This window comes from Apostichopus japonicus, chromosome 16 (assembly GCF_037975245.1).
Source record: "Apostichopus japonicus isolate 1M-3 chromosome 16, ASM3797524v1, whole genome shotgun sequence".
Lineage (NCBI taxonomy): Eukaryota > Metazoa > Echinodermata > Holothuroidea > Aspidochirotida > Stichopodidae > Apostichopus > Apostichopus japonicus.
Genome location: NC_092576.1, coordinates 17,234,851 through 17,250,782, shown reverse-complemented (window position 1 = coordinate 17,250,782; position 15,932 = coordinate 17,234,851). Strand labels below are relative to the sequence as shown.

The window sequence follows — 15,932 nt, the reverse complement described above, 5'->3', positions numbered from 1 at the left end:
GTCTGAGGGGCACAACTCTTTCTACGAATGTTCCTGTGGTACTACTGTCAATGTTTTGTACATATATTATCATGGGAAGGAGTCAAATGGGTGGGGGGGGGAGGCAGGAGGGTGACTAGCGTCAGTCTCAGCCCATTTTGCCATCCTTGTGAGTCGATTTAAACCTTTCATCAGAAGGTAATAGGAATTAGTAAGAAGCAGTGTCCAAGGGCAATAGATATTCTATTGTTTGGTACCTCTGTAAATGTAAATATCACTAAAACAGCAATAATTATTGTAAATATTTCCTCCTTTATTTCCCAACATTTTTGAAAGAAGCTATAATTGTAGTTTTATCCTCTGTCTTTTCGCTTGAATCTTGATGAAGTGGTGTAATAATTTGAAAATAAACAGAAAAAAAGAATTTTTGTTTGAGACAACAAAAAAACATGAAAGTCTTCCGGCGTTTTTTTCTTTCCGTGCACCGTTTTTTTTTATTCATGCAGCAGATATGATACGTTTATCAAAAGATAACAACAGTACACAAGATTAACGGGAAAACAAGATTAACAGGTTAACAAGATAAACAGGTAAACAAGATGAACAGTCAATAAGACCAGTACTAAACAAGATTACTATGTAACACTTTGTAACATACAAAACACCAAAATAATTTATTCTTGTACTGTAAAACAGGAAGATTCTTTCAAGTTGGATAAACATGGAGAAAATCTATTATTGGTTCTTTAAGCAGATGAAAGGGAATAGAGAATTATTACACATTTCCTTCGTTAAAGACATGCCAAAATTCTTCATTCATTTTATCCTTACGTGACACTTTCAGATTTAAACCTAATTTTTGTGCGTTCCTGTTCACATATGCAGCTACTGTGTCACAAATGCCTACCTCTGTGGTCCAAGACAACAATATTGTAGGTACATATAGTATAGGCTTCTATAGGCATATTTTATTGTGCATAAAATGTCTGGTAGGTGCCATCTAAAAAAAAAAATAGAAAAAAAAAAATTAAAAAAAGGTCCCAAAAAAGATCCCAATAATAGCAACAAAAAAAACACAACCTCATAACTTTTATAAATATTTCAGTTTCAGCTTGATGACCACAAACACATATGAACACATAGGAAATCAATGTGATACAAACCCATTTGGCAGTAGTTTTTACAAGAAAAAGTAACACCCTCCGATTTATTATGGTAAATAATAAATATTCTACATAAAACAATATGTCAAGTAAGTCCTGTGTGTTTCTTTAATTTTGAATGTACTGGCATGCCCTTATCATATAAATATATAAGGCCATACCTGGTTTACATCTGTTCAAACATACACCAGTATAACTTGTTTAATATTCTGTTGTGTACTGTTCTATAAAATATATTCAATAACAAAATTCAGAGAAAATCACAAGATCTTTGCTATCAATACGGTCAAAGGCAAGCAAACATCCCAAATCCATTTCTATTGTGTTATGTAAAATAGAAAGAATAAGTTAATGTGTTCTTACAACACAAGAAATGAATGGTTCTGGTTCACCTAACAACATTTATGACACTCAGCGATTTTATTGCCTATAGCCTCCAAAATTGACAATTTGACAAGTTTTATATATCCCCAGTACTGTGAAAATACTGTTATCTTCTTGTCTGTTCAGCTCTAACAGCTGTGCGGAAATTTGTCAGCGCAGTACCCTAGCAACGACTTAAAGCAGCTTACTGAGCTGCTATTTATGTCTTTTAGTGTACCTCAACTTTAACACAGCAGTGCCCTATCTGAGGGTGACTATCTTTAGTAATTCTGGTTTCCAAAAGCATTAGTGGCGGTGCAAACAAAGGTCAATTTCATTGTTATTCCCTGTTGTGTAAAATGTAACAGGAAAAGCAGGACAAGTCAATATGTGCCTACACACAGGAAAGGTATGGTGTTTCACCCTACCACATTTTTATGACTCTGCAATTTTATTGCTGTCTCCAAGTTTCACAATATATATATATACATCCTCCACTACAGTGAAATTAGATCATAAAACTTCCTGTTTACATGTATGGTTTCTTCCTGTATGTACAGTCAGTAGCTAAGCAACAATTTAAAGCAGATTACTGCAGCTCTCTTCATTGTATTTAGTTATATAGCAACTTTAACAGTGGAGTGCCGTATCTGAGCGATACTGGTTTTGAAAGCTCTAGTGGGTACAATCAAACTAAGGTCTATAAGTTTATATTGCAGTCTCATACCTTGTTATACATATCTTACTCTTTCAAACAGCTTCCAGCTTTTTAACAGGATAACAGCTCAGTCTAAATCTAGACTCACACGGTTGTGCAATAGCCCCATCCTCCCTACAGACTAATATGCACCTACCCTCCCCCCCCTCACCTCCAAATTGTGCCACCACCAAGAGAACGGGAAAAAAATTCATAAGTGTACAGTTGAAACATTTTGTGCCCCTCCCTAAATTGTTGGTGCCCCTCCTTAAATTATTGTTGGTCCCCTTCCCCTCTTCCCCAGTCGGAATTCCTGCCTACGTGCCTGCCTCACCCACTTTTCCATAACTTAGTTCACTAACATCCAACGAGACTATATCGAGACTGTGCCCCTCCTTAAATTATTGTTGGTCCCCCACTCCCCGTTAACATTCCTGCCTACGTGCTTAGTTCACTAACATCTTTCGAGACTATTATCGAGACTGTGATATGAATTTGATCTAACTCTGCCATGATTGTAGAGTATATATAAGAGACCGACTCTAGTGTTGCTTGCATGTAAACAGTTATTAAAAACATACCCGGTAGACCATATAAGAAGCACTCTGTCATATATGTCAAAGAGATTAATGGTAAACAACGGTTTAATGAAAGAGCTCTATCAGCAATTAACTACAAACGCTGCCCAACTGCAAAACCTGTCAAGGGCGTAGGAACCGGGGGGGCTGGGGGGGCACCAGCCCCCCCAGTGCAAAATGTGGAGGGGCGGAAGTATCATTCCGCCCTCCCGGTTCGCAAGTCAGAAAACCCCTTTTTCATTTCCAAATGAGAAAAAAATCTCATTTGGAGCACCAAATTGCATCTAAGGTCAGGTGAAAATACAAAATTAAGTTTACAAAATGGAGTGGGTGTTGAAGTGTGCTATATTGCACCAAATTGCATCTGAGACCACCTGGAAATGCAAAAAATTCCAAAGGGGAGGGGGACACCCCCTCCCCTTAGACCCCTCCCCCAGGCTGGCCATCAGTCTTCAGCCCCCCACTCAAAAGTACCTTCCTACGCCACTGAAACCTGTCATAAATCCTTCTTCGGGTTTGGAAAACTTACTGGTGTATGCATCGTACTGTATATCAGCTCTACATATTGGCATTAACATGGATACGTGTGCCAAAATGATAGGCTGGTATCCAAATGTACAGAGAAACATCATTGTTATTGTATATAACAGACCTACTACCTGATAGCTAATTACAGTACAGTAGTACACTACGGTCGCCGATTTACACTTCCATCAATTGGTTGGGACATCACAGATTTAAAGCCTAGTCAATACATGCTCACTGATTCCCTATCCATATCAAGATAAAGCTTTTTGCCAATAGTTTACTGTCTCAAATGAAGCCTAATTTAATTTTTTTTTTGTTACGGTACTAATATTTTTTTTTGGGGGGGGAGGGGTGGAACTGCAGATATGCCATTCAGGACAACACTCTGTCAAGCTAATGGAGTTAACATTCATGTCCAATGCATGGAATTCCCATTTCCAGCCACCTAGGGGTGTTTTCCTCCAAAACATTTCTAAGCTCAGTCACAACTGTAAGTGAGGTTTACCTGCAGGGGGAACTCACATCCCAGATTTTGATAACGAAGACTCCCCGACCCTACAGTAGGCCTACACTAGTTGATACTTTATGATAGCTGTTAGTACTGACTGTGTGTACAAACATATGCTCCTCCCCTTCCCCTCAACCAAATCCTTTGCCAAGATAGATCGTGGATAATAATCTATAGATATAATCATGTTCGTATTGACCATTATTCTTTTATCCTATCTATATACATATATATTGCTTTAACGAATATACAGTGTCAATGACTGCATGAGTGCACACAATACATACTGTAATGACCCTGAACTGTGTCTTTCATTAGGATTGGCAGCAGCACTGGTTGATCTGTACTGTATAATAGTGAGATTGTTTCACGTACAAGATATATAAATGTATACAGTACACAAAATAAAATAAAACTGTTAGCAAACTGCTTATCCACTAGAGAGCCTGTGTAGGAGAATGAGTAAAAGTAAGTTGGCCTGACGTTTCGATCCTAGCAGGATCTTCTTCAAAGGCTAAATGACAAGTAACAGTAACAGAAGGGACAAAAACACACACAGAATACAGACAGGTTAACGAGCATGGTGAACACAAAGATAGATGTAAGGGGATTAGTAGACAAGGGATGAAGAGAAGAAACCTTTGAAGAAGATCCTGCTAGGATCAAAACATAAAGCCAACTTCCTTTTACACATATATATATCGATAACAAACACACGTACAGGAGAAATGATAATGCACATGTCACTTTTCACTAGTATCATGAGGCATTGTTTTCTGTCCGTTCGTAGCCGTCCTAAGAACTTCGACTTTAAGACAAAGCCTAAGTGTAAAAAATGGAATGAATCGATTGTTGTACTTAGGCAGCACACTTATCCACGGGCCCATGACTACAAAAATATTAACTATTAAAGGTCTAATAAGTACTATGATACATTTAAATCATTTGTGACAGTTAATATTAATAAAGCCTAAAAAATAGAAGAAAGAATATACCCTTTTGATATTTAACCAAATTTGGTTTAAAAACAATATTTCTGTTTTACTTGGCAAGCAATTCTTTTTTGTGTTGTAGTCAAGGCAACTGTTTTTAAGGCATGTAAAACCATACACATACAATTAGTAGTAAATACGATAGTTTTGGCAGTATGTTACTGTATACAGAAGTACCTAGTACAGTAATCAAACTGTAAATAACCTAACATATATACTCAGTAGTACTTCATACGATAGTATTAGCAGTATGTTATACTGTGGTACTTAGTACAGTAGTCAAATTATATAACCATACATACATACTTTACACAGTACTGTATACGATAGTATTAGCAGTATGTTATACTGTAGTACTTAGTACAGTAGTCAAATTATATAACCATACATACATACTTTACACAGTAATGTATATACGATAGTATTAGCAGTATGTTACTGTATACAGAAGTACCTAGTACAGTAATCAAACTGTAAATAACCTAACATATATACTCAGTAGTACTTCATACGATAGTATTAGCAGTATGTTATACTGTAGTACTTAGTACAGTAGTCAAATTATATAACCATACATACATACTTTACACAGTACTGTATACGATAGTATTAGCAGTATGTCATACTGTGGTACTGAGTACAGTAGTCAAATTATATATTACCATACATACATACTTTACACAGTAATGTATATACGATAGTATTAGCAGTATGTTACTGTATACAGAAGTACCTAGTACAGTAATCAAACTGTAAATAACCTAACATATATACTCAGTAGTACTTCATACGATAGTATTAGCAGTATGTTATACTGTAGTACTTAGTACAGTAGTCAAATTATATAACCATACATACATACTTTACACAGTACTGTATATACGATAGTATTAGCAGTATGTAATACTGTGGTACTGAGTACAGTAGTCAAATTGTATATAATCATACATACATACTTTACACAGTATTACACAGTAATGTACACGATAGTATTAGCAGTACGTTATAATATGGTAATGAGTACAGTAGTCAAATTGTATAACCATACATAAATACTTCATAGTACTTAACACAGTATTACACAGTATATACCTCATACGATAGTATTAGCAGTATGTCATACTGTAGTGCTTAGTACAGCAGTCAAACTGCTCTGTATTGTACTGTATGTAATGCACGTTTACAATAGTTTTCTTCACACATTTCAGCCAACAAAACACACCTTATAGTTAGTTTTATGCAGAAAGATAAATATATTCTTTCACCTTTGTAACATATATATACTGTACATGCAGTCATAATATATAAACCTTAACATTACAAAAGCCACCCTTTCACCGGTTCAAGAACAGTCACCTAAAATTTTGAGGAAAATCATCTCCGTTTCATATTTTTTTCTTCCCTCAAATTTATGGAATGGCATTTGCATCTTGCAGTTTCAGAATGAGTCCTCCTTTGCGGTGTAGATCCTCTGTGTCGTCCCATCCTCCGATGCACTCGCCCATGATGAACACCCTCGGAACCTGAGAATAATAATCATAATAAATGAGACTTATATAGCGCCAAATCAGTAGACAAAAGCCACTGCTCAAGGCGCTTTTACAAAGAAAACAGATTAATTTACAAAAGCACAAGTGAAAAGATAGGTCTTAAGTAGACTTTTGAAAGTAGAAAGTAGGGAAGAGGAAGATGTATGCGCGTACAGGGTAGATGTTATTTTTTTGTATTAATATTTAAGCTGTGTCAAGTTTATTCTTCATATTCATATTTTAAGGGGTTTTTGTCATTTTTGTTACATAAATTTACTTTAAACTCACTTTTTTCTCTTTTTTAGGAATTTCATTGTAAATCTATATTATTTTTAAAATTATTCCTCCGTATATTTTTATATTAATATTTAAGCTGCACCAATTTTATACTCATATATTCATATTTTCAGGTTTTTTTTATTCATTTAGTTACTTAAATTTACTTTAAACTCACCTTTTTTTTTTTTAAAGAATTTCATGGTAAATCTATATTATTTTTTAAATTATTCCTCCATGTATATATATTTTGTATTAATATTTAAGCTGCATCAATTTTATTCTTCGTATTCTCATTTTAAGGGGTTTTGTCATTTTGTTACCTACATTTACTTTAAACTAACTTTTCTCTTTTTTAGGAATTTCATTGTAAATCTATATTATTTTTGTAACACTGTCCTTTTGTCACTGGCGGTACAGGGGTGCGACAAAGTCTTGTTTTTTGAAACAAATTTTGCTCTTTTCAAAAAAGATTATTTGAGGGTATTGCTACTGTGTTCAAAGGACAGTGTACTGTACCTTTGCATACACTTTTAAAATATATCTTGGCAAATTTTGAATGTAACTGTTCTGTATATATATATCGCAAAGTTTTAGAAATCTAAATTAATTTTGGGATATTAACTCCATTCTTTTATGCTGAACACGCAAACAAATGACAGAAATTTGATATACATATGGAGAGCATTGTGGTCAAGTAGTTCTAAGGCAACGGGCTTGTGATCTTAGGCTTGCAGGTTCGATTCCCGGCCAGATCATTCCCTTCTGTCCTTGGGCAAGGCACTTTACTCCATTGCCTCTATTCACCCGGAAATGGGGACCTGGGGGCGCTCTTTAGCTTCTACCATGTGCAGTGCTTGTCCCTATGTTGGACAGGTTATCGTTGACCATCTGGAGTACTGTAACATTGTGATGCGCCTTGAGCGCTGTTATCGGTGGATATGTCTGGGCAATATAAATCCTCAATATTAATATTACTATTATCATTATAAGCTACTGTACTGTATGTACGGTACAGTAAGAGCAGCAACCGTTCTTTCACTTCTAACTTGTAACTTTACCGCAGGGAATAATTTTGTGTACACTTAGCAGTTTTGATTGCTTTTCACTTTGCCTCTAATAAAAAATAAAAAAATACTATGATTCCTGTGTACATACAAAACTGGTATATGGAAAATAACAATTTTTTGATTGTTAATTAACAGTTAACAGTTAATTTGACAGTTAATTAACAAACACATACATGTACTGTATACAGTTTATGGAAGCAGTGGATTTGAAAGATTACATCATCCTTTGAACTGTACTTTGATGGTTCACTTCTAAACAATTGACACGTGACAGTCAGTAAGAAGATCTTGATAACACAACATACTGTAGAAGAAAGACCTCCACTCAAGCTGTGTTTATTCTATTATTATACCATCACAATTCAAACTGAGCCAACTACTCTGCATGAAATACAGTATGTAGTCCTTGATTACATAATTTGATTACTGTACTTACCTGGATACATGTTTGTGTAAAACAGGGGAGTTAACAATATTCAACCTACTGTATCTCCAGACTCACCAATGTACTGTACAGCAGGGCTTGATCAGCACAATGCTCACTACAGTATTTAACCAAGTTGCAGTACAGAGTAGTACAGTGTAATGCAGTACAGTACAGTGCAATGCGATACAGTACAGTGCAGTATAGTACACACACACTGTAAACACAATATGTACCAATCAGAGCTGTTTGTAGGGTTTACTATGTACAGTATACAGTACAGTTCAATGCAGTAAAGAACAGTACGATGCGATGGAGTACATTGCAGTATAGTACACACACACACACAATATGTACCAATCAGAGCTACTAATAGGGTTTCCTATAGTACATTATTTATACAGTACAGTGCAATGCAGTACAGTACATTGCGATGCAGTACAAGTACAGTACACACACACACACAATATGTACCAATCAGAGCTGTTTGTAGGGTTTACTATGTACAGTATACGGTACAGTTCAATGCAGTACAGAACAGTACATAGTACACAAACACACACACTATACATGTACCAATCAGAGCTGTTTATAGGGTTTACTATATAGTACAGTACTTAATTACAATGCAATGTGACACAGTGCAATGCAATGCAGTACAGTGCAGTACACACACACAACATGCACCAATCAGAGCTGTTAATAGGGTTCATTATAGTACAGTACTACTGTAAACAGTACAGTGCAATGTGGTACAGTACAGTGCAGTATAGTACTTGGTACACACACACACAACATGTACCAATCAAAGCTGTTAATAGGGATTATTATACTGTACAACACCTAATTGTATTCTGGTCATTTGATTGGTCAATTGCTCGTTGATTGCATGCAAAATCCGCTCTATTCCACTCTATGAAATAGAACCATGGGTTACAACTTTTTTGGTAGCACTTTTTTCAATGGTAAGAGATCAGAGAAACCTGTCTGTTCAAAACAATTTGTTGCATGAGTGCATTTTACCCATCTTAATATAATATGTGGCAAAAGATATAAATGAACCTCACATCCACTAGCTACATGTATGGTACTTACCTGTACTTACCTGGATACATGTTTGTGTAAACAGGGGAGTTAACAATATTCAACCTACTGTATCTCCAGACTCACCAATGTATACTGTACAGCAGTGCTTGATCAGCACAATGCTCACTACAGTATTTAACCAAGTTGCAGTACAGAGTAGTACAGTGTAATGCAGTACAGTACAGTGCAATGCGATACAGTACAGTGCAGTATAGTACACACACACTGTAAACACAATATGTACCAATCAGAGCTGTTTGTAGGGTTTACTATGTACAGTATACAGTACAGTTCAATGCAGTAAAGAACAGTACGATGCGATGGAGTACATTGCAGTATAGTACACACACACACACAATATGTACCAATCAGAGCTACTAATAAGGTTTCCTATAGTACAGTACTTATACAGTACAGTACAGTGCAATGCAGTACAGTACATTGCGATGCAGTACAAGTACATAGTACACACACACACAATATGTACCAATCAGAGCTGTTTATAGGGTTTACTATATAGTACAGTAATTATACAATTACAGTGCAATGTGACACAGTGCAATGCAATGCAGTACAGTGCAGTACACACACACACACAACATGTACCAATCAGAGCTGTTAATAGGGTTTATTATAGTACTACTGTAAACAGTACAGTGCAATGTGGTACAGTACAGTGCAGTATAGTATATACTTGGTACACACACACACAGCATGTACCAATCAAAGCTGTTAATATATACACCTAATTGTATTCTGGTCATCTGATTGGTCAATTGCTCGTTGATTACATGCAAAATCCGATCTATTCCACTCTATGAAATAGAACCATGGGTTAGACTTTTTTGGTAGCACTTTTTTCAATGGTAAGAGAGCAGAGAAACCTGTCTGTTCAAAACAATCTGTTGCATGACTGCATTTTACCCATCTTAATATAATATGTGGCGAAAGATATAAATGAACCTCACACCCACTAGCTACATGGTGAGACCCATGAATGTGCCTCACACCCCCTACAGTAGCTACATGGTGACAGTCATAAATGTACCTCACACCCCCTAGCTACATGGTGAGAGATATAAATGTACCTCACACCCCCTAGCTACATGGTGAGAGATATAAATGTACCTCACACCCCCTTGCTACATGGTGAGAGACATAAAGTCTATACCCAGCAACAGCCATGCAGACCGTTCTTTTTTAAGGCTCACCGTGCTAGCTCCGGTCATCTTTCCCAAAACAGCCTGCATTTGACTCCCGTCCTTTCTTCGGTCCAGCTCCACAGTTTCGTATTTAGCATTCAGCTCATCCAGGAGACCTTTCACTTTACGACAGGAGGGGCAAAACGTCTTCCCGAAGACCACCACCGTCTTATCGTGAATGATGTCCTTGACCAGCTGGGCCTCTGGCCCATTCATGTCCACGTTGCCCGACTTCGAGGATCCAGAAGCTCCCATATTGATATATCTTTGTATAATTTTCAAAGCAAAATGTAAAAGGATTAAATATTCATTCAGATCTACTTGTATGTATACATTGTCTACAGTAGGTAGGACAAAAATCTGTCCCTTTTTTAAACTGAAAATGTTCCTTAGTTTGTAACACTTAAAGCAGCATTTTGAGTCCTCGACTATGATATTTCTCAACCTCACTGACTCCACTATGCCATAACAACATACATAACTAGCTTATCTATTTATATTTTGCTTCAAATGGTGGCATAAAAGTCGAAAAAATTGCAACTTTCAACTTTGTTGTTCTCCAAGATATTTTCCGTTGGGAACCCAATAAACCTCGCCCATAATATGAATATTTAAACACTACCAACGTCATTGACAGATACGTAATATAACACCACGCTCGATTTGTGTACAGTCTATATGGCAGTTGTACCAGGGTGTTGCATAACAACTCCCTGGTTGTACCAACGCAAAGTCTTGAATCTATTTTTAGCAACGGCTCATAACTAAACCTGCATCTCTGATTGGTTGAATTCAAACTAATGGTTTGGGAACTGAATGCGATTTAATTTTGTATGTGGAATACTCGCCAATTAACGTTTTTGGCAGGGAAAAACTTGGCTACTATCTTAATTTGCTGTTTTGTGATTTGATGTTTGTAAAAAACTCGATGGACATGTCAAAAAAGTAGAAAACGGCGACCAAATGCAAAATGCTCATGAATAAACATACTATTCACTGATTGGTGGAATTCAAACTAGTGGATTTGGAGATATGAAAACTTTGTCGAGGACACTTTTACTCGTTATCGATTTAAATCGTTAATTACTCGCTAATTAACGCTCTTGGCAGGGTGAGACTTGGATGGTATCTTAGTTTGCGGTTTTATGATTGATATATGTAAAAAAATCGATGCACATGTTAAAAAGGTGGAAAAAAGCGACCCAACGCAAAATGCTGCTTTAAGGTACTGTAGTCTGTATAATGTATGTAAAATAAATCAACGAATGTGTCAATTTAGGGGTATGAAAGAACTTGAAACGGCAGACATTTTGTGGTCAAGCTCTGCTCAAAAGTTGCATATATGCACAGAACAATAAATATTTTGAGATCATTACATTTCTGAGGAACCACACATACGAAAAACACATACAGTTCAGTGATTTGAATATTTCCTTGAGAGACATCGTTGATCGAATCCATATGCATGTGCGTCAGTTATGAGCCCACCATGCTATATAGTGTAATAATTGGGCTTATTTAGCATACAATGTCAACATGAAATATTAGACCTGCAACTGCACAGTTGAGACTGTAGTGCCCAAGTATAATGATCAGAGTTAAAATGCATCGCAGTTGTAATTTAACCTTAATAGTCACAGACCTACAGTAGCATTATTCCAAATTTTTAACTTTGAACAACAAATCCTTTGTTTATGTTCTCAACCAAATTGATGGCACCAATAGTAAACAATGTCATGAATTTTTTTTTTAAATTCAGGAAAATGCCACAGTGTGCCCTCTCAATAAAGGACCCTGTCCATGGCACAAAATGGCAGCTTGGCATTTTGTTTGTGCCATCGATGCCCTTCCTAATCGCTCAAAACATCAAAATGTAGATAAATATTTTTCAAATTTCATACTACTTTTCAACTTGAAAATATCTAGCCTAAGGACCTGTACAGCCTAAAATTCCATTTCCTCCCCTTTTTTGGGGGGGGGGAGGGGGGAGGGAGGGGGAGGTGGGTTGTTGATCTTTTAACATTGTAATTTAAGAGGAACTTGTGTCAAATATTGCCCCTTAAAACTCAAATGTGTGCCATCAGAACCTAGAATTTCACTGATGTATGCAGTCAAATGTCTGTTAACCCTCCAAGACACTGCAAACATGCCAGATATATATTGCTGCTAAATGATGTGTTATTGAACTTATAAGGAAATATATGTCACTTTAAGAAAATTACAAAAAAATTTCTGTAGCAGTTTTAAGATTTATCAAGTTTCCTGGACAATTACTGTATATGAGAAGGAAAGTGAGTTTTTAATGTACATACATAAATACACCTACACACAATGGCTACATGATCTGCATTTGCATAGAAGTTTGTCAATTTTTTACAAAATTTGATTGAACTGTAACATTAGAGTTTGTTAACTTGGCTCATATTACTGAAATTTGATCTTGTGAGAAGCTGAAATTTTACAGTAACGCTGGTACATGTGCAAGTAACCTACTGTATAATACACATGTACACATGACAGAAATTTAAACTACCAGTAACACTGTGTTCTCTTATAAGCCAGGAACCAAATTATAGAAACAAAATAGACTAACAGGTAACATACTAGCAGTGGCGTAGGAAGGTACTTTTGAGTGGGTGGGCTGAAGACTGATGGCTGGCCTGGGGGAGGGGTCTAAGGGGAATTTGGAAATTTTTTGCATTTCCAGGTGGCCTCAGATGCAATTTGGTGCAATATAGCACACTTCAACACCCACTCCATTTTGTAAAGAATTTTGCATTTTCACCTGGCCTTAGATGCAATTTGGTGCTTCAAATGAGAATTTTTTCTCATTTGGAAATGAAAAAGGGGTTTTCTGACTTGCGGAGCGGGGGGCGGAACGATACTTCCGCCCCCATATTTTTCACTGGGGGGCTGGCGCCCCCCCAGCCCCCCCGGTTCCTACGCCCTTGCATACTAGCCTTTAATTGTAGCATATATTCACTTATAAAACAAGTATGAAATTATGGAGAAATATTAGCTCTCACAATCTAAGTCGAATTATAATCGGCCTAACTTTAGAATCCGTACCATATGAATGGGAAAGCTTACTTCGAATCTGCAGAATAATGTTAGGGATTAGAAAGTAGGGTTAAGGAAGTAGGGAATAGGGTTAGTGGTTAGGAAGTAGGGTCGATTGGTACGAATTCTACATTAGTTCCCGAATTTCAACCAACTTTTTATCTCTCATAGCAGTTTTTGCACAAATTGGTTGTAAGGAATGCTTCTTTGCCTCAAAAAAAAAAATACATAATTTCCTAACAGTAGCCTAACACTACACTACGCCACAGTTAACACTGCCTTGGCTTAGATTAACTTAGATATATTCCTCTGTCATTAGACTATTTGATAGCATGCAGCAAATGTTATAAATATAGATATATATATATATCACCTCCTTTTGCATTTTAGTAAGCATGTTTATTTCTATACGATTTGCCGAGAATGTGACCGAAGTGAAATTGTCGTTTCACATTACTGTGCCTAGCCTAACTTACAGTTACTCATTTTGTACGAGTAGTAACACACATTCAGTCAAAATAAATATGATTGTTAGAAAGTCGAATGCAATGCGGTATAAGACTCCACTACCTGATGATTGTTGGAAACTTCGGCAAAGAAAGTGTGATCAACTTTTCGAGAGAAATGTACTTCAATTTCTAAAGCCCTGCTCTTAATACTGTGGTAGTCCTAGCTGGATTGATTCCTGGAAACTGATCGTGCTACCGTACGTATAGAAATATCGGGTTTGGTAAAATCAAAACAGCTGTTTCCCCAAATACAACTGGCCATATATATGGCATGCTAAATGCTAAAAAAAAAAAAAAAAGCTAAACTCTGTTTCCGCAGTATTCGAGCACATTTTGTCTCAAATAAATGTCAAATTCTTTCTGGTATTCGCGCCTAATTCTCATTTAAAGCGGCGCGCTTAAAAACTGCAGTAATTAATCAATAGGAATTGTGGGGTAAGTTTAATAGAGGGTCCATTATAGCCTATTGAACCAGTACAATATTTTTATTAAAAGATTAGGGAATTGAAATCCAAGTTCCTTTATTCCAGGTTTAGAACAGAGATTAAAATGAAATAAAATATATAAGTAGTTATGAATATAAAAATACTTCAAAGGATTTTAATAAAGGATTTTAAAACTCCATTTGAATGAAAAGTGCAGCTGTTTATGTAAAGAAATTCGTAAAAAGTGTGCTTCCTAAACTTGTAGTGATTGTAAAAATGTGTAGGATATTGTAAATTGTTTGGCTAATTGCATTCAAGTGAAGCAAGTTCACAATGTAGGCTAGAGGATGATCTTTGTAGGCAAGTAGATTTTCGGTAAGTCGAACAAAGTCGTTATTGGCCGCAAACTTACCCTTATTTTTCAACAAGTTCATGATCTTAATTTAGCTAAGAGCTTTGAAATTTGGTTCGAAAATATAAACTTATAATCGATGCAGACTCGTAACTGAAGTACACTGTGTGAGGAGTACGCGATCAACGCATGAACCGTTAATTATCGTTTTCTCCTCCTTTGTTTCTGCACATTGGTCAGAATCCATCCGATCTTACTCTATAAGGTTGGCCAGCTGGGTAGCCAAGGGGGGGGGGGGTCGAAAGGGGGCAGCCGCACCCCCCTTGAGCATATATATATATATATATATATATATATATATATATATATATATATATATATATATATATATATATATATATTTAATGTTTTTATGATATCGCTAGTAATTTCAAAAGAGAAAATGCTTATAAGATGCAACTTACAAGGCCTGGGAAGTGCCATTTCCAGTGATCTGGGAGGCATTTTTAGCACAAAAAAACAACAATTATGTACGCTTTGCGCCAACGTATGGTAGCGCTACGCTTAGATAGTTTGCAATGCCGTATCTACGGCTCTGATAGTTTGCCTACATTTTCGCCCCTCCCTTGGCAAATTCCTGGCTACGCGCCTGAGCTTGGCTTTAATACAATACACAGGAATGTGTACAGATTTGGCGTATATATACGGCTATGATTTAAAAAAATCGCTCAAATAACAAATATCTGTACAGTATATTATAAAGAAAATCGAGTTAGGGAATTCTTGAACGTTTTCAACCCTTCAAAAGATTGCTATATAACTTGCAACTTTATAGCGAGATATTTCCATCTTAATCGCTATATTATTTTCAGAAGTGTCACCTTTCCTCGCTTACAGTGTATAGCTTGCTAATGATAGCGACCCTGCAGCCCCTGAAACGATGTGCCGCGATGACGTCACAGCGCTCATTGTCCTCCACTGTTCAAAGTATGTTAGATTAAGTTGGTGTGAGGTTTACAAATTCACTAGTCTTCTGAAACATAGGACGAAAAATCCCCGAGCTAGGACTGTGCAGGCGGTGACAAAATAGTCTTTTTTCATATCCCCAATAGACTGCCACTATTTTCAAATATCAGTTGTTTTGATTTCTTTGGATTATGAATTAAAGGGTGTGAATTGACTCGCGCAAAA

General features: G+C 36.4%; 1 protein-coding gene across 3 annotated transcripts; it reads right to left on the bottom strand.

The window, feature by feature from the left end:
* Positions 1–927: 927 nt before the first annotated feature.
* On the bottom strand, positions 928–14,185 carry LOC139982237 (uncharacterized). Of its 3 annotated transcripts, none has more exons than XR_011798070.1 (4): positions 14,026–14,178; positions 10,405–10,660; positions 6,165–6,331; positions 928–979 (listed from the first exon to the last, which is right to left on the bottom strand). XR_011798070.1 is itself a non-coding variant. In XM_071994884.1 (3 exons), exons 2-3 carry the CDS (start codon positions 10,648–10,650, stop codon positions 6,218–6,220), a joined length of 360 nt encoding a protein of 119 aa, XP_071850985.1. In that variant the 5' UTR covers positions 10,651–10,660; positions 14,026–14,185; the 3' UTR covers positions 3,054–6,217. The 3 variants fall into 3 exon arrangements, 1 of the variants encoding a protein (XP_071850985.1); XR_011798069.1 differs by having other exon boundaries at positions 928–2,900; positions 3,274–6,331; positions 14,026–14,177; XM_071994884.1 differs by lacking the exon at positions 928–979 and having other exon boundaries at positions 3,054–6,331; positions 14,026–14,185.
* Between the last annotated feature and the right edge of the window lie 1,747 nt (positions 14,186–15,932).